The sequence below is a fragment of the Emydura macquarii genome, unplaced genomic scaffold (assembly GCF_026122565.2).
Source record: "Emydura macquarii macquarii isolate MOO-44397 ecotype Brisbane River unplaced genomic scaffold, CSIRO-AGI_Emac_v2 contig_2676, whole genome shotgun sequence".
Classification (NCBI taxonomy): domain Eukaryota; kingdom Metazoa; phylum Chordata; order Testudines; family Chelidae; genus Emydura; species Emydura macquarii.
Window position 1 is genome coordinate 36289321 of NW_027132813.1, and position 26519 is coordinate 36315839.

The 26519-nt window shown below is 42.3% G+C and overlaps 1 protein-coding gene across 4 annotated transcripts in view; it reads left to right on the plus strand.

The window, feature by feature from the left end:
- Positions 1–6702: 6702 nt before the first annotated feature.
- The window catches only part of REL (REL proto-oncogene, NF-kB subunit), a 53072-nt gene continuing 33255 nt past the window's right edge, over positions 6703–26519 (plus strand). For 3 of the 4 annotated variants that reach the window (XR_010923009.1, XM_067565198.1, XM_067565200.1), the window contains exons 1-4: positions 6703–6789; positions 7059–7180; positions 22180–22322; positions 26289–26437. Coding sequence is in view for 3 of the 4 variants with exons in the window: in XM_067565198.1 (XP_067421299.1) it covers positions 6746–6789; positions 7059–7180; positions 22180–22322; positions 26289–26437 (458 nt within the window). In the remaining variant the exon portion in view is untranslated. Of the gene's footprint in view, positions 6790–7058; positions 7181–13867; positions 14125–22179; positions 22323–26288; positions 26438–26519 lie in introns of those variants that run through there. The other variant, XM_067565199.1, reaches the window with a different exon arrangement.

Genomic DNA, 26519 nt, shown 5'->3' on the forward strand with positions numbered 1-26519 from the left:
CCCCAGGGCATGTGGAGCAGCTGCTGCTATTATGTGAGAAGGAGACTGTCATCCTCCATCTTGGAAAGTGGGGTTCAGAACCGCAAGGGATAGAACAGATTGTAGCAGGCTGCAGGTTACAACAGACTTGTGGCTGCGTGCTGTAATGTTTAAATAAAAAATAGATAATTGTTTAATGCCAACTATCCATAACTGAATAAGAAAAATACATTGAGTGAGAGAAAGGTGTATCCACTTCCCCAATTAATTGCTGATAGGTCTCTGGTTACCAAAATAAAGCTTTTGGGTACCCTATCCCCTTCAGTACTCTTGTGTGCTTAGTACGTAATGTGAATTCTTCCAGTGAATATATATTGATGGTTTGGCTGGAGCACATTCTTCTGCAAGGAGTTTTTTAAAGGGCAAAAACTCTTCTTTTCACCTGGGGAATCAAGCTGAAACACAGGAAGACTATAACATACTATGTTTCCTAAGACAGATAATTTTAAATATTAGAGTCTTAGCACTACGTGGCAGGACTTTTTATGGGTGATTTTGTCACAGACGTTCAGTTTGGTCTTTCATCTCTGAGTGTCTTCCTCCATGTCTAGTTTATGCAGTTGAGGAATCCATGTTTTGAAGACGGTTATAAGGTAAGAGTTAGATTTGTGCAAAGCTTTGACAATTTCCTGGGTTTTGGCCTGCAGTGATTTGAACCCCCTTGAGTTTTGTTTTGAACAAACCCAATATCAGACAGTACTATCATTTTCAGATTATAAATAAGATTCTAATTATCTTGCATTTTGTTTGTTTTATCAACCTTTATGAGGTCTCCAAGTAAAGAGTGGTCTAAACTTAAAATGCTGTAACAGCACAGCTCTACCGTTATAGCACTTCAGTGTAGACACTAGCTACACCTTTGGGAGTGATTTTCCCATTGGTGTAGGTAATCCACCTCCCTGAGGGTGGTAGCTAGATAGACAGAAGAATTCTTCTGTTGACCTATCGTTGTCTGCATGGGGAGTTGCATTGATTTAACACTCGGGTATGGATTTTTCACACCCCAACCAATATAGTTAAATCGACCTAATTTTCTGGTGTAGACCAGGCCTCAGTTAGAAGTATGTTCCATCCTGCTTTCTGCCTCTTTCTGTCCCTTAGCCATGTCAGCTCTTTCTCTTACTTTTTATACTGCACTTGTTGCCATTGGTCTTTGTTCCCAGATTTCTGATTTAAACCCAATATCATCTGTGTGAGTATTCATTTGCTCCAGTCTGTTATCAACTACTCTGATTAGTGTCTTAATCAGGGTAAGATTTTTGGTTGATGTGGTCTGGGTAACTTATGACTTTGTTTTCTAGGTACTTCATCTTTTCATCTCTAGGAAGTCTACAAGACAGCTGCCATTTTGTGAGGCAGAGATGATGCAGACTGTATTACAGATGAGAGAGAGACACAGTGTTCTGGAGATTTTATTTGGGTTCTTTCTTGGTTTGTTTATCTAAAATTAAAGTCACTCAGATTGAAAGTGTATGGTTGAACATAAGAATGGCCATACTGGGTCAGACCAATGGTCTATCTAACCCAGTATCCTGTCCTCCGACAATGGCCAATGCCAGATGCTTAAGAGGGAATGAACAGAACAGGTAATCGTCAAGTGATCCATCCTGTCGGCCATTCCCAGCCTCTGGCAAACAGCAATCCCTGCCTATCCTGGCTAATAGCCATTAATGGACCTATCTTCCATGAACTTATCTAATTCTTTTTTTAACCCTGTTACAGTCTTGGCCTTCGCAACATCCTCTGGTAAGGAATTCCACAGGTTGACTGTGCGTTGTGTGAAGAAATACTTCCTTATGTTTGTTTTAAACTTGGTGCCTATTAATTTCATTTGATGACCCTTAGTTTTTGTGGTATGAGAAGAAGTAAATAACACTTCCTTATTTACTTTCTCCACACCAGTCATGATTTTATAGATCTTTATTATGTCCTCCCCTTAGTCATCTCTTTTCTGAGCTGAAAAGTCCCAGGCTTATTAATTTCTCCTCATATGGAATCTTTTCCATACCCCTAATCATTTTAGTTGCCCTTTTCTGTTCCTTTTCCAATTCCAATATATCTTTTTGAGATGGGGCGACCAGAACTGCATGCAGTATTCAGGATGTGGGCAAACCATGGATTTATAAAGAGGCAATGTGATATTTTCTGTCTTATTACCTATCCCTTTCCAAATGATTCCTAACATTGTTCGCTTTTTTTGACTGCTGCTGCACATTGAGTGGATGTTTTCAGAGAACTGTCCACAATGATCTTCTTGTATAGAAAAATGTAACTCTTTATTCTTCCCAGGTATCTGAGAGTGTTGTCCTGTGAGACTCCTTGTGCATCATACCTTTTACTATGCCTAAGGTAGTGGCTTAGGGCAATATGTACAGCTAAAATGTCTGAGGACATTGTTTACCTCCTTTCAGCATTATTTCTGAGCAAAAGGCTTTGTAAGTAGCAATAATGTGAAGATAAATGGGTATTTATCAGATTGTTGATGTTTATATATAAAAAAGAGGCCAGCCACTACATCAGATTACAAAGACAAGTGAACACTTAACATTTTTTTTATTATATTTAAAAATTAACTCATTCAGGAAACTGCCATCTTGACAGTCAAATGATGCAGAGCAAGGCTGAGAAATAGCAGAACTCATACATTTAATATGCATGACCAAGCAGGGGCTTTCAAAGTTATTATAAGGAAAGTTCAAATTAACTATGACCAAACAACAAAAACCCAAGCCGTATCTTACTACAGCTTTGAAAGTTCCATGTTAGTAGGAATTATTATTATATTTCATTGTAATACCAATAGTCTATTAGTACTTTATATAATTAAGAGAGAGGTCCCTGCCTCAGAGTCCCTGTCTCTTACCACTGTGACTTCAGTGGGACTATCTACAATAATAAGGGCTGCTGCTCTGGCTGCTTTTCAGGCCGCCCCCAGAGCCGGCTGCTCTGGCGGTCCCTGGTGCAGCCACCCCTGGGGCTGGCCACCCCTGGGGCTGGCCACCCCTGGGGCCAGCTGCTTGAGTGGCCCTCACATCATCCGCACTGGCTGCTGCAGCTGTGGAAGTCATGGAAGTCGCGGAAAGTCACAGAATCCCTTACTTCAACAACCTCCGTGACAGACTTGTAGCCTTACTTATGCAACATGAGTAAAGAACAGGTTAATACGGGTCCAAGGAGAGGTAGAACAGCTGGGCTCAGTTACAGCTTCACTCTACACAGGTTTTACTTTCAGAGCATATGAGGTTATGGTTGTAGAGCCTGGTCCCACAAGATACTGAGTACATAGACCTGAGGTTCAGGCTTGAAGAGAGTGAACATTTTCCTCTGATTCCTAAGGAAACGTTTCTTGCCACACAAATCAAAGGGCCCTGAAAGTGAGTGGGGTATAAGAAAAGCTTGTGTTGGTAAAAACCAAAACGGACCAGTTATATGGACAGGTGGTTTTGGTGGGGCTGGTTGGTGCAAGCCACCTACTTATCCTTTTATTTTGGACAGGGCTATGGTGAGTTTTAAAGAAGCTCTGGTTTTGGCCTCTTGAGACTGAAGAGGATGTTATGCAAGGTAAATCACTTCTGAATAAAGACACAAAGCCTAGAATAAAGACTCAGGGCCAGATTCTGACTATTTTATGCAGCTCTAGTGATATAAAGGGGCCACAATAACTTAACTGTGTATGTAGGGGTGAGAGTGCATGTGGGGGTGGAAATAACGCCAGAGCAGGAATAGTGTAGGGCCAATATGAGACCCTATGCTGCACCCTTCACTCCCTGACGTAGAAGTATGCTGGGGTCAGGAGCAGAAAAGCTCAGCACAGAAGTAGGCTCTTGTTGATTCTTGTAGACAGAGAATCAGCTGAGAGAGGTGTCTGGCCGAGGGAGTCTCCCACACAGACCCTAAATAACTGATGTACAGAGAGGCTGGGCAATGGGATGCAATGAAAGGCCATGCAACTGACCGGACAGGGAGATTTAGCTTGTCTTGTTACTGCCATGGGTTTTCTGTGTTTTTGTTTTTTGTATGGTCGCCAGGTGTGTAAGGCTTGGGAAGGCTTAGCCTTTCCTGGCAGCCAGGTTTGGCTCCGCCCCCTCCTGCTGCATCCCACTCACATGGGCCTGGCAGCAGAGGCCCTCTCTGCTGAAGGGGGCAGGTGGGAGCTGGGGTGCAGGCGGCTGGCACTTCAGTAGTGGGGGCAGGCCAGCCACCAGCCGGCTGGGGTCCAGTGCCAGCCGGGCCATGTTGGTGCTGTGGGGACCCAGAGATGGCCAGGCTGGGGCGCTGTGGGGGCTGGGGCGGAGGTGGACCGGCCAGCCCAGGGCCAGGTTGGGTCAGTGCTGGTGCTGGCCAGGCCAGCGGCAGTTTGGTAGGGGGAGGGGAAGATGGACTGGTGCTTGGGCCTGGTGATGCTGGGGCATGGGCTAGCCAGCCTGGGGCCAGCGTGGGTTGGGACAATGCTGGGGCACGGACTCTGAATGTGCTCAGACTGCTCCCTGGCACTGGTGCTGGGGTGCTCCCTCCCTGACTGGGTCCACCCAGCCAGCCTGGCGCTCGGACCGCTGGGAGGGGTGGGGAGGTGCTCTGATGGGAGAGGAGGCGGAAGGGGCAGGGCTGGAGACTAGCCTCCCCGAACAGGCAGTTCATGAACCACCCATGGTTTTTTTGTCTTTAAACAACAGTTTTATATTTCTCTGTGACGTTCATAAGCTTGTAGGGAGAATTGCATTTTAAGGAGGGACTTGAAGTTGACATGGGTGAGAGGAGTTACTTTGTCTCAGCCCCATCCTCTATCCTTTGTGCAGTGCTCACGCTAGCAGGTAATGTGAGGGAAACATTTCTGCAGCTGCTTCACATGAGACTTCTCTTTAGGTTGATATGGCACCCAGCATAATGGTTTGTGAGCCCAATATTATACTTATCTTCCCCATCAACAGTAGGTAGGATTGTTATTTACATTATGGTAATGTCTAGAGTAATCAACTGAGACTGGCGCCCCATTATAATAGGCATGGTATGTACTTATATAGTCAGAAGCAGTTCTTGCCCTGAAATACTTACTTCTCAATACAAAAAAGGCTAGGAGAAGGGAAATATTCCCATTTTATGGTGGGGAAACTGAGGCCCAGAGAGATTAAGTGACTGCCCCAGGTCACTCAGGAATTCGGGCAGAGCCAAGAATTGAACCCCAGTCTCCTGAGTCTTATTTAGTGCCTTAACCACAACATCATTCCTCTACATGGTAAGAATTCATTTCTCTCTTCTTGTTCGCACTCTTTCTCCCATCCTGAGAAGAGGCAGAGTCCCATGTTTTGTCTTGTGTTCTATGTATTTATAGTGTATGTGTGTTATGAGAAGGCCATGTTCTTGTAGATGTCCCAAAGATTGTCAGGTTCATCATCAATCCTCAGATATTCTGGAAGCAATGGCTTCACTGGGGATTTTGTATGTGGAATAGCGGCAGAATTTGATTCTTCCACTAAGGGACTCTTCACCCTCAGGAGATAAGGAAACCTTGACAGGTCTTTCTAAGAGGCCTTTGTAACATCATTTTAAGATATAGACTCTTACATAAATGTTTAAGCACTGTGTGGAATGTGACATTACTAATTGGTGGAGAATGCAAGGCAAGATGCATAGGACAACAGGTTTTCTCATTTAATTGCAGTTTTCCTTATGGAACTCTGTCTTTTAGAAAAATACACCTTACTTATTGTGTAAGGTGCTGAGTCTGCGGATATTAATGCTGCCACATGACATGTCCTATTACTAGAGCCAGAAAAAAAAGCCCAGTCTCTTACCAGCACTCCAGTATCAAACCGAGTTTCCATAGACTTCAATGACAATTTGTTAACTTTAATGGGAGTTGCAGGTGCTCAGCATCATTCTAGATCAGGCCTAAGGTGTGACAAATATTGCAGCTTTGTATACACACCCTGATCTGTTTTATGGCATCAGGGACAACCGAAAAGTCTTTGCATCTCAAGATCTGAGCTTAGGTCCTAAGATTTCTGTTTTTTCTTTTGTTTTTGTTTTCATCTGATAATTTACATCACGACAGAAAGCTGAATTCCTTACACTGCTCCAGGTGATTGCAATGCTATTGATATTATCAGCTGCAGTAAGTGAAAATGCAGAACCCAGAGGGCCTGAACTTGGTGTCCACAGATAAGCGGTGGAAGAACTGTTTATTTTTAAGATGTAGGCTGTTGGTTACATTGCACATCTGAATCCTTCCCATACTGTCAGATCTAGTTTAGGGCACAAACAAGGCTCCACCATCCTGGCTATTAACTTTTTGCTGGGTACTTCTTTATGTTATTATATCACTTGTTTTTTTTTGTTTTTTTTTTTAACAGGAATAGGCTATTGGTCTATCACTCAACCCCTAACCTGGAGGATCAATGAGCTGCTTTTCATCTGGTCCTTATCCTCCGATCTGTCTGTCTTGGATGTTTTTACCAGGGCTTAGAACTCCTGCTGGCATAGCCATCAGGGTCACTGGAACACACAACCCTTCCCAGTCTGTCAAGGTGCAGTCCCCCAGAGAACGTTCTTTGCACGTAAGTTATTAAAATATTATTAAAAAATGATACAAATAAAATATATAACAAGTGTAGAAGGAAACAAATAACTCTTCAGTGTCTAATTCATTTTTTCTATAGGGATCAACTGTGGAGAGACATCTGTTTCATTATAGAAAAATGACTTTTAGATGTCATTTAGAGGGGAACAAATCTGTAGCCTTGAAGACAAGAGGTAAGAATTTAGCTAGTAGTATAGAAGTTAAATTTTCTAGTGAGAACACTAGTCTCAAGAGAAAAGGATGATTAAATAATCTCTATATGCACTCAAGACAGTGCATCAGAGAAGAAAAATTGATTTGTCATATGATCTGTTGCTCCCTACATGTTTAAAGAAAGCTCTCTACATACCAAGCAGGTTGTTTCAAGGGTGGCTGATATGTTTTTATCCTGGAAGCGGAAAACACAGAGCAGCAGAAACAACTGAACTCTTTAATCTTTCAGCTATCTTTGGATACTTTTAGTCACCCTCAGTATGGGAAACAGCTCTACAACCAAAACCCAGGGAAGAGACTCAGATCCAGAGAGAGAGAAGGCACAAACAACTCAACAGAGGAATCTCCTGAGTGAGTAGCTACTGACCAATAATAGTATGATGAAATTAGACTTTCAATCACTGGGTCATGACATTTTGACACCTTATGTTTTGCTACATCACCAGTTCATCTTTAATCAATAGACCAAAACCAATACAAAATCTCAAGTAGAAGGGCACATAAAACCAATTGATATAACCTACAGTGAGATTGTGACAAATAAGTAATGTTTCTAGTTGAGTGTATGGAGATTTAAAAACAAGTTGGAAAGGCAAGGGAGGAGAGGAAAAGTGACCAAGAGTGAATTAGTGTAGGATGAAATTAAATTTTTGTTTTTTCTAAATGTTTAAAATGAGGTTTGGAAAGAACAGTGGGAAATTGGAAGATTGATTTATTAAAAGGCCATTGTCAAATAGTTTTTAGAGTATTTTGGCCTGATTCTCATTTATACTCAGTTATGTTTACTCTCACTTTAAGGTTGGGTCTATGCTTAAATGTGAGGTCAACATAGCTACAGCACTTTGGCATGTGAAAAATTCATATGCCTGAGTGCTCGAGCTATGCTGACTCAACGCCCATTGTAGACTAGGTCGATGCAAGAATGCTTTTGGTGACCAGTTACCGTTGCTCAGGGAGCTAGAGTGCTTATAGTGACAGGAAAAACCCTTCAATCACTGTAGGATGCCTCAATGCTATGATGTGACAGCAGGATGGCTATGGCACCATAGCTGTGCCACGGTAGCATCCGTACTGTAGTCATTTGCTGTGAGAGCTTTTCCACACTGCAGTGCCTATGTACTCCTTATTAATCTAAAGGACATTCTCTAGGTGTGAGTGAGTAGCCCAGTCTGTTAAGCTTCAAAAATAAACTTCCACATAAATTAAAATGAAAACTACAATAGATGCAAGTCGTCAACAAAATGTTTCATTATTAAGTTGTGTAATGTCAAGATAGATTGTCCTTTCGATGGACACAGAGTTAAGGTAGTCAGATGCATTGTTTTGAGGAGCACAACCTTAATTCTGCACTTTCTAGATACTGTCATTTTAAAAAACCTAACTAACTCTCTTGGGATGCAGTATGCTCTCCAGACACTGATATGTGCCTGCTAGGAATTTCCATAGTTTGCTAAAATGGTCCCAAGGTCTACTAAAAAAATGACCAGCTCCTGCAAGCCCTAGGAGATCCAATCCTATAGAAGTTAGGAGGTATAGGGGAATAGGGACTAACTTTTGCTGTGTTGGCTACAAAGTTTCTTAATCCCAATTTCTGGACAGGAGGGAGAGCCCTCTGAAGAACTGGGTAGGGATCTCTTCTTAAAGTGCACAGGAAGGGAGTAAATGTGGCTGGGAGGCTTGGGGATCAGCAAAAGCAGGATGAGGGGGAGGGAAGCACCTCTCCACTTAGGATGAACATCAGGATCCTAAACTCCTTCCAGCTGTAGCTCCTCCACCACCAGTGAACCAAAACTAGTTTCTGAGCCCAAAATATATCTACACGTGATTCAGGATTGCCAGAGTCTCACTAGCCATGATAGGTTTGCCAGCAATCCCCATTCTGTAAACCTTTTGTTAGAAAAATTCCTTTTTTGTTCCTTCTCCATCAAGGAGCTGCTCTAGTGGTCAGGTTCTCTTTTGAAATCTGTCTGTGTACTGAAAGGGGGAGAGGCTGTCTCCTCTTTTCATTTATACTGAAAGTTTAGGTCTCCCTTAATTCTGTGACATCCTGTAAACTAGACTTCAGGCTCAGCTGCTGGGAAAGAAAAAATAAAAGTCCCAGTGAAAGATTACTTCATAACTCTTTCCTCACAGCTTGCTTTACTTCCAAAACCAAAACCCAGCACAAACTAACTCCAATTACTAGGTAGTAACCACCCAGGGTCTTTCCAGTATCAACAACTGGGAGGAATTAGGATGCAGCCTTCCCCTTTCTTTTTTTATAACCCTGCGCAGATCACTCATACCGCAGTAACCCTTTGCATGCCAGAATGTCTTTGCAGCTTGTCTCACATTCTGAATTAAGTTAGTTCACCAATCCAGAGCAGACATTCCATAGCAGTGTTGCTAATTCAAAAGTAAACTAACTTTTGAAATTAGAATTTAATCAACTAAATTTTCATGTCGGACACAAGATATCAGCTAGGAAAAGTCCAAATTGTATTTTAATTCTCTCTCATTTTCTGGGTATTTTTTGTTTGTTTTGTTTACTACAAAGTGGAAACAACAACAAAATAGAAGACTCTTTGAATTCTGAAATCCTCTTCAACCTCTTATCTAAATCAGTTAAAATTTGGTAGAAAAATTCTACCTTCACACTACAAAATTCTGCTTTCTACCATCACTCTCTTTTGTGTGCGTGCACGTGTGTAAAATCAGACTTATATTAGAAAATCAGTTACAACTAAACTATGGAGTGGCTCCAATGCTTACCTGCCTTTCTTAGCTATTTATATAGCACCGTAGTATCTAAGGCCCAGATCCTCAAAGGTATTTAGGTGCCTAACTCAATCAGCATCTTACAGAATCTGCTCCTAACTCTATAGAACTGTAGGATACAATTTGTACAAAAAATGCTGTACAAACCATCTGAAGTTTTGATATTGGGGAGAAAAACTAATAAAGCATGTGTTCCTGTTCCAAGCAATAAATACACAAATAATCAGTGTTCTTTAACCCTGAATTTCAATGATCTATCCATTCAGCCCTTTAATCAGGAGCAAAAATACAGAGACTGGGATAATTCTACAGCCCAATATATAGGATTTCCTAATTCAGTTTTATTTATACAGTTTAATAAATTAACCTGTTGTACACCCAGTGCAAATATAATGAATCCTACCATGCTAACAATTGGAGAGATTTATCAGACACATAGATGAACATCATTTGTTGGGGAAGAGTCAACACTGTTTTTGTAAAGGGGAATCATGCCTCAGCAATCTACTAGAATTCTTTGAGGGAGTCAACAAGCATGTAGACAAGGGTGGTCCAGTGGATATAGTGTACTTAGATTTTCAGAAAGCCTTTGACAAGATCCCTCACCAAAGACTCTTAAGCAAAGTAAGCTGTCATAGTATAAGAGGGAAGGTCCACTCACGGATCAATAACTGGTTAAAAGACAGAAACAAAAGGTAGGAATAAATTGTTAGTTTTCAGAATGGAGAGAGGTAAACAGTGGTGCCTTCCAGGGATCTGGGAAAAGGGGTAAATAGTGAGGTAAATAGTGAGGTAGAAAAATTTGCAGATGATACAAAACTACTCAAGATAGTTAAGTGCAAAGCCGACTGCGGAGAGTTTCTAAGGAATCTCACAAAACTGGGTGAGTGGGCAACAGAATGGCAGCTGAAATTCAGTGTTGATAAAGGCAAACTAATGTACGTTGGAAAAGATAATTCCAACTATACATATAAAAGGTTGGGTTCTAAATTAGCTGTTACCTCTCAAGAAAGAGATCTTGGAGTAACTGTGGATACTTCTCTGAAAACATCCACTCAGTGTGCAGCGGCAGTCAAAAAAAAGCTAACAATGTTGGGAATCATTAGGAAAGGGATAGATAATAAGACAGAAAATATCATATTGCCTCTATATAAATCCATGGTATGCCCGCATCTTGAATACTCCATGCAAATCTGGTTGCCCCATCTCAAATAACATATATTGGAATTGGAAAAGGTATGAAAAAGGGCAATAAAATGAGTAGGGGTATAGAACAGCTTCCATATGAGGAGAGATTAATAAGATTGGGACTTTTCAGCTTGGAAAAGAGATAAATAAGGGGGAATATGATAAAGGTCTATAAAGTCATGACTAGTGTGGAGAAAGTAAATAAGGAAGTGTTATTTACTGCTTTTCATAGCACAAAAACTAGGGGTCACCAAATGAAATTAATATACAGCAGATTTAAAACAAACAAAAGGAAGTATTTCTTCACACAATGCACAGTCAACCTGTGGAACTCATTGCCAGAGGATGTTGTGAAGGCCAAAACTATAACAGGGTTCAAAAAAGAACTAGATAAGTTCATGGAGGTCCATTAATGGCTATTAACCAGGATGGGCAGGAATGCTTTGAGCAGGGGGTTGGACTAGAAGACCTCCTGAGGTGTCTTCCAACTCTAATCTTCTATGATTCTTGTATGATTCTATGCAAAACCATGCACTGAAGTGTCCCTAGCCTCTGTTTGCCAGAAATTAGGAATGGACGACGAGATGGATCACTTGATGATTACCTGTTCTGTTAATTCCTTCTGAAGCATCTGACATTGGCCACTGTTGGAAGACAGGATACTGGGCTAGATGGACCATTGGTCTGACCCAGTATGGCTGTTCTTATATATATAGATGTGCAATACATGACATACTAAGATCTGATCCTTAGCAGATGTAAATAGGTGCAGTTCTCTAAAAGCAGTGGCGATCTGGTGATTTATACCAGCTGAAGATCTGATGATAGAAATTTACATAATATTATTGAGACAGAAGCCTGGAAATTTTAATTTTGTTTTGTAAAGGAAAACATCTAATTTTACATACCTACCAGCACTGGAAATCTTAACTAGATATATTTGGGGAGGAGAAGTGAGGGATGTGCTCTCTTAGCCCAGTGTATTGTAATGGGGTAGGGAGAGCATGTCTAGAGACATGGGGCAAATTCAGACCTGATCTAAGCAGATTCCCATTGACTTCTATTGGGCTGAATTAGCCTACAGAGTGGGGAAAATAACAAGGTTATGCTAAAATTTGGACTGTTCTTCTTACTTCAGGACATAAATTGGTATTTTTTAATTTAAATATTAAAAATATGATTTCCTGCTTTGGTGTTTCATGAATATCCTAATATGCCTCCTTTAAAATAAAAGAGGCAATGATAGGAAGAAACATGGTAGAAAATACCAGTTCTATGCTATGCTTCAGTACATTTCAAGACTGTCATTATTATTTCATTAATTTTTAATGTTTCTTGTTTAAAAATGATTTTAGATTTGTTGTTTACTGCTTATGATTATGGATGGCTGAAATATTCTCATTTAAAATATTTAAATACCAGAATCTTGTTGCCAGCTAAGTGCAAAGGAACCCTCATGCCATAAAGAGCAGTCTGTCAGCTGGGATTGCTTCTCCCTCACATACATGTCTTTGCGGTTCTTTTACTCTTTTAGACTCCCTCAGCAGTTACCCCTCTGTAAAAGAGACAGACCCAAGTCATGGAGACTGGAACCAGCATGGGATCTGAATCTGGATTTTCCCAAAGTTCAAACGGCGTCCTTATGCTGTGTTCCAGTTCAACTCATTATAGCAATAGGACCGAGTGGAGAAGTTCAGATTTGGGTCCTTGTCTGGATCACAAATTCCCTGAAGTTTGGGGAGATTTAAATTCACTGATGCAATTTGCTCAACTCTATTTTGACTGACTTTAGTTACTGTGGAAACAGTTATGCTTACTGACATGTATGAGTGCTCCTGAGCACCATCCCTTTATGTCACATGTCTATTAGGAAGAGTTGGGGACCTGGGCCTGAATCTCTGGAAGGTTTATGGGAGGAGGCCCATGTGGTGGACCTGGAGGTTTCGGAGGAACATGAGTGTATGAGGACATTGGGGAAGCAGGTTTCTTACAGTGGGAAGGAAGGGATCACTTGTCTTTTGATGTTGATGAGCCTCCTGGTCAACCAGGTTACTGTAAGAGCTCTACCTTTGAAGGGAAAAGGACAAGAGCCTTGCACTTTTTAAATTAAATGAAACATCCTTCAACATCCTGTGCTAAATGCTGGAGCTGACATTCCCTATCAATGTTCCAAATTCAAAAGTAACTTTTGAAATTAGACTTCGGTCAACTAAAAGTTGGGCCTGGACACTACTAGAGATCAGTAAGTGAAACTGTATTTTTCTCCTTTCTTTTCTTTTTTTAAATTGGGACAAAGCAAAAAGGCTAAAGGATTTGAATTAAGGTGCATTCCTGTTATTTTTAGTGTGTTATAATTCAGGAACCAATGTCCAATTTACTACAAATATATTTAATCTATCAATTTTGGCTATTATTGGCTGGGGAGGAGCACACAGTTGAGCTCCTAATGAACATTCAGTTGCAACCATGATTATGGAGCAACTGCCGTGGCTGCTTAATATTAAATTGCTGCTATGTGTGTGAGAGAGAAAGTGTTGGATTGTAGCCACCTGTGGCCATTGCCTGGGGGTGGTGTCTGCTTTTCACATAGCCAGTATTTGCATGTTTTGCTATGCCAAATAAATTGCTGTTGAGTTGAACCGGGTGGCACGGGTGTCCCATCTGAGCATCACTTTCTTAGATATTTCTATGGCACTTGTCTTGGTACTGAAATGGGAGTACCTGCCCTGTGTGTGTGATTATGGATGGGGGGGAGGTGTGTGCATGAGAGAGGAGGACAAGCTGGGTGCATGCCCAGCAGGGAGGGCACACTCACGCAGCATCGCAAGCTCACAGTGACTCCGGAAAGCTGTATTGCCACTAGTGGCAGAGAAGAGCGCCCTAAACAACGCTGGGATAGGAGGCCTGTGTTACGTCCTGGCAACCCACCATCCAACCTGGCAAGCCATTGACGTGCAGCTGGAGGAGATAGGTGCGGGCTGCTCCAGTCGGGCGGTGAGCAGCAGCCAGCCTGTTGCTGTGCGTGGGGGGATTCGCGCTGCATGTAACGCTGTGGCACGCGAGGGGGGGGGAGGGGAAAGCTTGTGTGGGTGTGTCCCCGGCCCTGCAGAGCTCGTCCCCTCGGCTCACACAGGGCGGCCGCAGCAGGCGTGGGGGGGAGGAGAACCGGCCTTTTGGAACGATTGCGTCACAAAGTCGTCACTCCCCCCTCCCCCCGTTGGAAATTCCGAGCCGCGGGGAGGAGCGGCCCGAGGCAGGGCCGGGAACAGCTGCGGCGGAGCAGCAGACGGACGCGGAGCTGCCGCCGAGAGTTCTGGGCTGAGCGCGCGTGCGGAGCGGCAGCATGGCTGGTAAGTGTCCCCTGCGCGCTTCGCCGGGCTGCCTCCGTGAGCGCAGCATCCGAGCGCCTTGCGCCGGCTGCTGGGGGCCAGCTGGGCTGCCCCGCCGCTGCTCCCCCACAGCCCAGCAGCCCGAGCCCGGGCGGGCCGGTGGATGCACTGCCCCTGGCCGGGTGGGGAGCTGTCGGGCATGCCACCTCTCTGCCCTTTGCATGTTTCAAAGCCCCGGGAGGCGCACTGGGGATTTGAATGGGAGGAAGAGTGGGAGAATAAAGAACCCTAAGCGTGTAACTAACCTAACTCGGCATGACCTCACCTGCCTTCCATTCATGCAATTAGGAAGACCCCAGCGCTGGCATTATTTGGTCTCTGCCCAGGGCAGGTTTTTTCGGGTCTGGGCTGGCTGTGGAGGCAGGGTGGGACTCTGGTGCGTACCACCTAACTAAAGCTAGCTTCAATAAAGCCGTTGTGAGAACGCGACTTCGTTGTGAAACGCGGCTTTGTGCTTTGGGGCACCAAACAGGAAGAGGTGGGGAAGGAAAGAATTTGTTGTTGTTGATGAAGGGAAGCAGCCGTGTGAGAGCTAGTCTATGAGGAAGTCTGTTCACATGACATGCTTGTTTCGGATGTGTGGCTTTTCGTCAGAGTGTAGGTAGAATTTAAAAAGAACATTTCATCTTGGGTGTAAATGGCAGCAATTTTGTGGACTTTGCTATAGTTGTGCCCCCACCATTTTAAATTCTTCCTTCCACTGCTCTCTCCCATGATAAATCCATTCGGAAATCACAGAGAATAATACTCAACAAGTGTAAAATGTACACACAAATATGCCTGTCGGTGTGTTTTTGCGGCCGGAAGTGACTACGTTTTCTAAGGCAGTGGTTATTAACAAAGGGTCATAATATGTTAAGGCAGAGAGAATATACATGGCCTAAAGTAAAGGGTAGGGGCTTCCACATAACTAACTTAAATGAAACTTTTTTAGTTGAGAGCTTGTCACAAACTTTACACCATCTGAGATTTTCTGTGGTAGGAAAACAAATAATCAGTTTATAAAAAAAAATCTCAGATAGAGGGCAGATAATTTCCTGGATACAGATGGGACCAAATTTTCAGACTTGGGTACATAAAGTTAGGCACCTAAATGTGGATTCATGCAATTAAGTATCTGAGTTAGGCCCCCAAATCCCAGTTAAGATGTTTAGGTGTCTAATTTTGAACACTCTCACATTTGAAAACATGGGCCAAAGTTACATTTTGTTTGCAGGTGGCATATATAGGGGAGTATAATAAGCATGTTGTTTAAAGCCTTCCTTTAAAAAACTGTGGTGGCATGGGAGTTGGGCCCAGTTTAGAGCATCTCATGAGAATCTGCCCCTTATGCAGAAATAAGTCCGTCTGCTGCTCTGACATCTGCAAATGGGTGGGCTAGATCCCACTCTTACTCTCATGTCTAGGGTAGGGGTGCTACTCTTCCTCTTCACAAACGTCTGGCTGTTTTCTTTGCATGAAGCTCTCCCAGAGAGTCCCTGTTTCTTCCCTGCTTTGTTGTTTAACATCTGGGAGGAAGGAGCTGGTTCCTACCTCGCCTTACCTTCCCATTAATAAGGCAGATTTTGGGTTAGGGGAGGAAGAGAGTGTTTTTTAAATGCCTCCCAGCCCCTGTCATCTGCAGGAAGCTTTGGAGAGTCTCCCTCTTCCCATCAGGGCAGCCATAATGTTGCCTGATCTGCAAGCTGCAGGGAGCCTGGGCTCCTTCTCAGCCATCATATCTGGGAGTGAGATTTATTCCTGATGTGAGGATGGTACTCCCAAGGGCTCTGAACACATCATTTTATTCCTTGAAAGGAATGTAAGAAAGCTTTTAAATAAAAAAAACAAAACAAAACGGCCAGCATGTTGGACAATTGTTGCCTCTGATTCTCATGTCTTGTGGCAATCTGAGGGTCAAGGGAGAGAGCTGCACTTTAAGCTATCACCCAGAACTTGCCTCATTCAATAGAAAACCTAATTGTAAAGGGTAATGTGAGATGAAAAGCTATATGCCCCTGCTGTTTAAGCGTTGTGCCTTGGCTAGTGCATGTGTGGAGTAATTTATGAGGACTAATATATACTGCACACCAACAGGTTGTCAAAATTTACTAGTGATTTTTGGCTGTTTAAATATTTAGGTGCCCAACTTGAGACACTTTAAAGGGACCTGATTTTCAGAGGTTAGGTGCACAGGCCTCTATACATTGTCTCAAATTGAATTAAAAACTGAGTGCCCTCTCCCCAAATCAATAGTCACATTTGAAAATCTTGGCCTATTTTTCTTATTCTGCTACATAAAGCTGTATTGCTAAAAAGGCTACAGTAATGATTTTTAGAAGCAATATTAAATCCTTGTCCAAATATCCCTTTAGGTGGTTATAAGGAATGTGTTTATGAACAAACATAACATCTGAATTAATTAAACAAAATGTTAAGACTGATAACTTTCAAAATGGCTCATAGAAATCTAAAAGAAAAATGAACCATTGTCAAATATAGAGGATAAATGTATAGTATAAGTTTCAGATCTGGGACAGACATCAGTTGGCTGATGTCAGCTTAGTGCTCATCTGAACCCAGTTCTCATCAGACTAGGTCATGGCCAATATAAATTAACATGAAACTGAGAGGCAATATCACAGATTTGGTAGCCAAAGGAATTCAAAGTTGTAATTTAGTTTCTCTGGGTCTCAGTAAAGCCCTTTCATCCTTTCCAAAGTTTGACCTCAGGCATCTTTCATGGGGATTTAAAATTTTTAATTTTAGAACTAGTTGTATTAATTAGAGTAGTTGCTGTGATGAAAAGGGTTCCAAACCTATATATGGTATGTGGATGTCTGCTCAGTCAACTGTTGTCAGAGTACATGTTTGATCTGCTCATCTAAATACTGGCTCTTAATCAGATAAATCATATTATTGAATACACATATATATGATTTTTAAAAATTGTATATTGTATTTTAAAGCAGATAAGCTGAAACAGTAGATATCTATATCTGTTATCTGCAACTAATATATTTTCAGCATATTAGTAATTGATGAAGGAATTTTTCAACAGGGGAAGTTCTTAACTTCCTAGTTTTTACAAGCTTCTCTTCTAGTTACTTTTCTGTAATGTCACGTGACAAAAAAGAAGAAGTACGTTAAGAAGTTTTGCCTCTAAACAATTATTTAGAAGGTGCCCAGTTCATGAATTCTTGGGTAGAGTTGCTCTTTCTGAATTAAGAATGTATTTGCACTTTGCACTTGTTTTAGGTTGAGTCAGAATGTTTTATAGTAGGTCTGTTACTAGTGCCCCTTTCTCTTGGCCACTACAAGAGGCGACAAATGCTTAGAATTTAAGGCCTAATTTTTCAGAAGTGGCCATTGATTTTTGGATGTGCAGCTTGGGGTACTTGGTCTACAGATTCTGATCGGGGCATCTACGTATGAGTTGGAGGGGCAGAATTTTCCCACCAGCGCCACCATAATGTTCACACCTAATGTACCCCATTGCATTGGGATTTTATGTAGTGACTTTGCATTGTTGTTAGTCAAACTCCCACCACTCTGTGGCCTGCCTCCTCCTCATTCACGCACTCCAGATACTGCGTCAGAGTGTGTATCCGCAGACAACCCCCCCCCCCCCCCCCCCCCCCTGCAGTTGCATGCAAGAATTGCAGTCTCATGGCATTGCCTCTTCCCATCCTGTCCCCTCTGTGCAGAGGAATATGTGGCTCTGCTAGCTGGAGGCAACATTTGATTCCATGATCCAGTTGTTTTTCCTGCAGTGCATTGAAGGATGCATGGTATGTCACAGTCAGCATTCCTTCATTCTTCATCTTTCCCTGAACTCACCACTGAGGTCCAGCTATACTTCTCCCGGTAACTCAGGAATTCCGTAATACAAATTCTGTCTTTAAGAAGAATGCTTTGCACATATTTATCTTTCCCTGTTTCCATTGCCCGCTATTGGGCAATAGGTATTCTAGTAAAAGCAGAGCATCCAATCCTTGAAAGCCCTTTTCAGTCACCACTGCACTCTTTGTATCAGGTCTTGGGCAGTCATGGTAAAGGACCTGCTTCCTAATGGCAGAGAGAGGAATCAGCATTTGCTTCCATCTTTTAGTTCTAATCCTGATGGTTTGTGGCATATCTAACTTTAAAGTGTCTGTTGTTCTTTCTCAGTTTAGATGTGATTTTTTTGTCACTGATATAGAATTAAGTCCCAGATCTTGAATCGGTGTAACTTTCATTCCTTGCTGTACTCACATTGTCATTGATGGTTTCACTAGTTTCTCCCACTCATGTCATTGAGAATTTACCTCTCATTTTCTTTTAAAACATTGCAGTTTTCAATGCATTCATGCACATACAAATGCAATATCATAACAAAAAGAGCAGTAGGCATGCTGGTATACAGAGCATAATAATCCTAAGGCCAATAAACATATAGGTAATTATAATCCATTATAAATACAAATAAAACTTTTAGACAGTACTTCCTTTTATATGGAGAAAAGTTAGCTAGGTTTGTGGGTTTCTTCCATTTCAGTTTCTTGTCTCAGTAGTTGATTAAAGATAATTAAGCAGCATATTTCTCTTCCAGAATTAGTCCTCCTTGCAATTGCAAGAATGTCTGCTTTTGGCATAGTTTACATTTCTTCTACTCTAAAAATACATGTTCCTGTGTGGAGGCCATTGCTCTGTGTGAGTGGGGATTGTGAAATAGTCTCAGCTGTGTTGCTTTAGCAAGAGCACTATTAACTTACAGAAAATGGGAAACAGAAATGGATGTCTGATATTACTACAAATAGTGCTGATTCTAAATCCCAGAGAGCTTTGGTTCACGCAAACCCTTTATGTGTTTCTTATCTATAGGGGGCATAGTGCCTGGTTTAGTAAAGCTGTAGATGATGATCTGATTCTGAAAGAAAGAGAGTCAAATTAAAATAAATTTTAATTTGTAATATCTGGAAGTTACTGCGTCATTGGGGTCTGCTTTCCCACAAGCCCACATCTGCTGTTAAGCAGTGGGTGTGACTTAAGTAACCTTTATTACAACCATAAATTAAATCTACCAAAAGAAATTGAAGCCTGACTTTTAAAACACAGTTGATGTCATCAGTGGGTGAAATGCTAACCCTTTTAGATGTGTATATTGAAGGTAAATGTATAGGTTAAAGTAGAGATATTAAAGTACTTGAAACACAATCATAACTGACAACTATATGGCTTGACAGGTCACATGTGGGTGGGGTTATGGGCACAACTACATATATTTGCATACACATGTGTATATCTATTTCCTAAGTAACTTGATGATTAGGCACTTTATAATTCCCTAGATAGATACTAATTTCTTTATTTTAATAACAATATTTAGCACATATATAGTGACTTCTATCTATAGGTCCCAAAGTGCTTCACAAAAGTATGTATCTTCATCTCCATTTTACAAATGAGGAAATCAAAGCACAGGGAGGTTAAGTGATAATGCCCAAGGTCATAGAGCAACTCATTGGTAGAGCCTCCTTACTCCCAGTATGATGCCCAACCACTGGACTATGCTTGTGGGACAAGTATAAGTAGTTTTGAGTGTGTGAGAGACACTTGCACACAATTTATGGGCCCAATACTATGAGATGCTTAGAACCCTGATCTCCTATTGAAGTCATCCCTGTGTCACTTTCATTTTTGTTTTTTTAACTGTCTCAGTTTCTATGATTTATTCCCCTCTGACTAGGCATGCTCATTCTGCCCAGAAGACAGCATGTGAAAAAGCATGCCTGAAGAAGGGGCAGAGCTTAGGAAAGGGGACAGCCCTTTTAAAAGAACAGGCATCTGGGTAATGGCCAGCATGTATTGAATATGCCAGCTCATTTTCTGATGATATTTCAAAAGTTGTCGGACGTTGACCTGGACATTCACTGGTTGGAGAGTGGCATGTTTGGTTACTTCCATTTTCTGAAAAGTTGGCTGAAAACAGAGTTAAGGCTCATTCTGTCGTTCCAAAAGGATTCGGCAGCAAAGTATGAAACAATGGAATCTTGGAAACCTAGAGATATGAGACAAAAGTCTCTTTTGGTTCAGCTGATGAGGTTGCACAGATACAATGTTCAGATTAGTGGGGAACTTTTTGGTAACTTTCCCCAATTTAGACACATCCAATTTGTTTTGAGCCCTATTCATAGATTAATAGATTGTAAGGCCAGAAGCTACCATTGTAATCATCTACTCTGACATTTTACATAATACAGGCCAAAGAACCTCGCCAGTGGTTCCTGCATCAAGCCCATAGCTGCCAGTTGAGCAATACCATATTTTTTAGAAAGACTTTCAACTTAATTTTAAAGACTGTTTCCCCCATACCCAGCAACAGAACCTCAGTGCACATCATAATTCCATAGCTATCCATCAATATTCTATCACAGGGGTGGAGTTCTTCTTTTCTCTTACACACTATTCTTTCAAGAGCTGTCATGTCATTTTAGCTTACTGAACTCTCCTATTCTAGGAGATAAGTGATTTCTAGTACTGCAGAAAAAGACCTTTTTTGTCCCAACAAATCTGGGTGAAAACGACATTCCTGTGAACCAGTAAATGCAGGCTTTGAGTTGCTGAGTCCCAATATAAGCCACAAAAGAGCAACAGCAACAAAAGAGAAGATTTTAATAAGTTAATACCAAAGTGTGTCTCTCCCCAAAAGCTCCTGTTCTATAGAGCTGTCCAAAGTTTATGTGGGAAGGAACAAGAGGATTTTCTCTCTCTTTTTAATGTCTACTTTGGGTATTACAGTTGAAGTCCCAACATTCTTTCACTGACATGCTATGGGATCTTTGCTCCCAAATGTATTTAAACCTACCATATTACCAGTCATGCTTCTTTGTAATGCACATCCAATTTGTTTGTGTGGGTTGTAGTTATATGAGCATGAGATATAAGTTGGTGCAGAGTTTGATCCTGTGTGTGTTCCTGGTTAGAACTTTTAACTAAAATAATTTAACTTCTAATCTAAGCCATTTATTTATTTTCCCTTCTCCAATATTTGCTGCTCATATACCACTGAACTGTTATGTCCCTGCTTGTCTGGCTAGCATTTTCAGTGCTCTCAGTGAGGGTGGAATTCTCTGTAGTTAGACTTAAGTGAGGCCCAGGCCTTATTCTGGCCCTCTGCAGAGGGTGAATGTCACCCTGAAAAAAAAGTATGCAGTCTCCTGCTAAGTCAGGGTCTTTCCAAAGCCTTAACTAATGTCAGCCCCACCATCTTCTCCTGACACCAGTTCCCTGAAAGTTGCCTCCTTACACACTGGGGCCCTTTGACAGCTTCCCAATACCCTTTACAAAAATCTTGTGAGAGAACTTGCTGCTCCTACTGGCTCCTGTGGGGAGGGGACAGCTTGAAGTAAGGACTTCCAGCCACCAGCAGCCATGCAGTTTCTGGTACCACAGTAATGATACTGAAACCATTAGGGGGTTTTGTGTAATTTGCATAAAACTTATTGCTTCACTGCAGTAGGAACTAGATCAGTCGATTCAGAGGAAACACCTTCACTTTGAAAGGACTTGCATTCAGAAAAATGTACTATAATTAAAAATTTCAACCATTTTCTTGGACTAATCTATTTCATAATGTGAAAAAAAATAATCTTTCAGCAGAGAAGCCCTCACCACCATCTAAGAGAAACTGTGCTAGATGGAGCGGGAACCTTGCTAATTATTATTTGTTACAGGACAGGAGTGCTGAGATGTTTCCTCCGTCAGGGCTCCCGTTGTGTTCATACACATAGTAAGAGAGAGATTCTGACCTGACAGTCTAAATAGATAAGACCAATGAGTAGGAGAAAGGGTTTATCGTTACCCCCATTTCACAGAGAGGGAACTGAGCAACAGATAAACTAAATGATATGTCCAAGGTCACACAGGAAATCTGTGGAAGATCCAGGAGTAAAACCTAGATCTTCTGAGTCCTGGTCTAGTGCGTTAGCCATAAAAGCCATCCCTCCTTTGCTTTTTAAGCTGTTTGTAACCTAAAATATTTTCATTTTCCTAAAGGTGGGTCTGAACCCTGCGTTGAAATATTCGAGCAACCCAGGCAGAGAGGCATGCGTTTCAGATATAAATGTGAAGGACGATCAGCAGGCAGCATTCCAGGAGAACGTAGTACCGACAGCAATAAGACATACCCCTCTTTAGAGGTAATACTATTATCTGTAATTAATTATTTTTTACATCTCCCCATACTGTAGGTGTGCTTGGGATTTTACGCAGTGAAAAAAGGGTCTGATTCTTCACTCCGTTATCCTGCTTTTTTGTTTTTATTTCTCCATCATAACTGAAGCCATTGAAGTTACAGCTAGCATAACAGAGTGGAGAATAAGGGTCTTGATTCCTACTCTGTCAAGCTTACAGTTTAAATAGACAGTTGTAAGACAAGTGACAGAGGAAGGTAACAAGCCGGGGTGCTAGGAGGACGGGACACAGAGTATGCTTGCTTGGTGGCTTGGGTTGTACAGAATGGATCAGGTTTGTTCTTAGCTTTTAGTTTGTTCTGGGTACTTGCATAACTATGTTTTTTAACAATTGAAAGGGAAGTAACTAGAAGACTGGTTGTGGGTTCTGAGGAGGGTTTTGAAGGAGGTTGTCTGGGGTAGAGGGTTGGGAAAGGGTATTTCAGGTGCAGAGTATAGCATGGGAGGAGGCTCAGAGGTGCTTGTTGCAGCTGAAAACAAAGGGAGCATGAGGTGAGGTGGATTTGGGGGAATGTAGGGACCAAATAGAAAGATATATACGACCAGTGATTCGGAGGTAGAGCTGTACAGAGACTGGAAAGCCACAGTGAGGAGTCTAAAGTTAGGTGGAAAGGGATGCAGAGTCAATAAAGCAGTTGAGAAGGGGAATGATGTGGTCAGAGCAGCAGGAGGAGATGATGATAGATTAAATGGGAATAAGGTAGAGAGAAGAGATTCACAGGCAGAGATGATTAAGGCGTGGACAGTGGTTTGGGTAGTAGAGGTGGAAAGGAATGGATGGATTTTGGATCTATTGTAAAGGCAATAGCAACAGGATTTGGCAACAGACTGACTGTGTGGGATGAAGGAATGTGAGTTTGAGCATGGGAAATGGGAAGGATCATGGAAATAGCCTCTGTGATAGCGAAGAGAGGGGAGGACTTGGAGAGGTCGATGAAATCCAGTTTTGTTGTGTTGCATTTTAGTTGATGGTAGGACATCCAAGAAGAACTGTATCAGCGCACAGGGAGAGGTAGGTTTGGGAGTCATCAGTAAGGCTGCGAGTCTTTGGGTTCTGTGATTTTTCTCAACTTCTGTGATTTCCGCAGCCTCGGCAGCTGGTGCGGCTGATCTCAGGGCTGCCCAAGCGACTGGCCCTGGGGCCAGCCGCACCAGCTGCTGCTGGAGTGGCTGGTGCAGCTTGCCGTGGGGACCGCTTGAGTGGCAGCCCGAGGGACCATCCTCAGCAGCGGCCCCAGAGGCTGTTGGACAGCAGTCATCAGGGGCCTCAGAGCAGCGGGCAGCCGGGGGCAATCAGCCCCCACCACTGGAGCAGCAGCCCCCTAGAGCAGCTAAGATTTAGTCAGGGGTATTTATAGTAAAAGTCATGGACAGGTCATGGGCAATCAACAAAAATTTACGGCCCATTGCCCATGACTTGTCCATGACTTTTACTATAAATACCCATGACTTAAATCTTAGCCTTAGTTATCAGTAGTTGAAGCCATGAGAAGGGTTAAGATCCTCTAGGGCTAAGATATATAGAGAAAAGAGAAGCCCAAAGACAGAATCTTGTGGCACACCAGCAGAGAGAAGAAAAGAGGGAGCCTTCAAGGCAGACACTGAAGGAGTCGTCTGAGAGATAGGTAATGTGCCGGCTAAACAGCTGCATAAAAGTCCCTGGAGATGAGGGAGAGTTGAGAAAGATGGTGTGGACAGTGATGCTGAAAGCAGCAGTATGCAGTTTCACATCACATCACAGATCAGAATCAGTGCTATGAAATGGGACACTGTCCCTGTCGCTCTGATTGGCAGAAGAATGAACAAACAGGAGATGCCAGCCCCCCCGACCCTCGCACAGCTTTGGCAGGAAATCCCACTTTGTCTGTGTGTGGCCGGCCCTCCTGCAATTGGAAGAGGGAGGGACTGTGTGGGCTGCTGGAGAGACCATGGACTGCTTTAGGGACACAGCAGGCTGCGGTCTGAGCTCTCTCTGGGCTGTCGTCTGGGGTCCGGGAGCAGCCCAACGTGTGACTCCTGTGATCTCATGTGGTGCTGCATTTGCGAATCAGCTAGCTCCCAAAAGGAAAGGTCCCTGATCACGTCTGAGAGTCCATGGGATGGTTGATTTGCTGATCAAAGTGACAGCTGCTGACAGAGCAGGGTGTGTGTTACCAATAGCAGTGTCGCAGTGATTTCTGGGTGATTTCCCGCTTCCCCAAAGACTGTAGGTGGGATCTCCAGGGGAACTGTTTAGAACTGACTACCAGCAAAGGCAGCCATCCCCACCACAGGTGGAAAGGTCAAGGAGGATGAGGGTAGAGAGGAAGCCCTTTGATGTAATGAGAGTGGTGGAGTAGAGGAGGTGAAAAACAGATAGCAAGAGTAAAGGAGAGAGTTAGCAGGGAAGGAAGTCAAAACAGAGTAGGCTGCATGTTGAAAGGATTGGGTGTGAAGAGGAGGTGGGGAAAACGGGTAAGTATTTAGAGAATTACGGGGGTTATTTGTAGGGTAAGAGGAGGCAGTGACATGTCTGAGGGAGAGGGAGGAGGAAGAAGAGGACAGGAAGGAGGTTTGAGAACATTAGGCAGGCCAGGCGTGGATAGGTCAAGGAAGAAAAGTTTGAAGGAGAAATGGAACAGTTGTGAGGCAGGGGAAGTGGAGAAGGAGAGCTAGTATCACAGCTGATTTACTTCCCTTAACATATGTCAGATTTGTTTTCAAGCTGTTACATTCAACCAATTTAGGCCAAACTCTGCCCATAGATTCACTCATGCAACCCTCACTGACTTCAGTGGGAGCCATCTGCATGAGGGCGGGATTTGGCGCACTGGGAGTTAAGCTCATAACTGTCCTAAAAAATCTAGTGGGGGTTTGTGTGCAGCTCCATGTACAGTGTGCCGAAGGCTCAAAAGAGGGACTTTTATCTTGAAATAGGACTTATGGCCCAAAGCTGTAATGATGTTACCCTAAAGGTCCTGTACTGCATACTCTACTTGGGAAAATCTTCTGTTGCTTCAACAGATGGGAATCTTGCCTGTGTAAGGGATTCTACTATTTTTGGTTCAACTACTGGGCCTGATTAAAGTGATGGAAAAACTCCCATTGATTTTAGTGGGAACTGCATCTTGCCCTTCAGTGGCAGTCCCTGTGTGGCCCTGAGTGCAGAATTGGATGTATTTATAATGAAAGTTAGGCGTGGTAATAAAATATACCTTGTAACATCAGGGCAAAACACACTCCATGCAGAGTGCTTACATGAAGCTTACATAGCACCTAAGGCCCTCTGCACAGGGGCAAATTTAGCTCCTGTACCCTATCCAGAGTCTGTTAGTTCAATGTAAATACTCCCACTCACTTAGTGGGGTTTTAAGTCAGAATTGTGCAGAAAACTATGTCAAGATTAGAGATACATTGGTTTCACAACAGTTTGGGGTAGAAAGAATTGAAATGTAAAAGAAATTAGTGTTTTGATAATGACCAATGAATTTCTTGACTACAAACCTCTTGTAATTTAGTTAGAATAGCTGTCTAATAATGTGATTTATTTTTCCAAATAAAAGTTTAATACTTTCTAGACGTTTCAGATATCTATATTTTATCAGACAAGAGGCCAAAATACTAATAAAAATGTAGTGTAATTGTTCCATCTCTGGCTTTCAATGTGAAATGAATAGTAATTTGATGAAACACAACCTCTGAATTTTTGGAAGAAAGGTGTTGGGTTTTCATTTCTAGTGCAACAATTTAAATTTATTGTGAAATGATCACTTGACTCTTTCTTCTCTAGAATACATCAAGACAAATTTGTATTCCCACTTACACATAGGCCCTTTCCAATGTCACCTGTCCATTATCCAAAATTATGCAATCTTTTAGGCATTTAGAATTTAAATTTAGAATTTAAATGTATTTCTCCTTACATATTCGCAGATTCTGAACTTTGATGATAAAGTGAAAGTAAGGATTACATTAGTGACGAAGAATGAACCTTACAAGCCACACCCTCATGACCTGGTTGGAAAAGACTGTAAAGATGGCTACTATGAAGCAGAATTTGAAAGAGATCGCAAAGTTCTATCGTAAGTAGCACTGTTGTGTTGAGTTTAAGGCCGTGTCTATACGTACAGCAGTGCAGCTGTACTGATACAGCTCTGCCGCTGC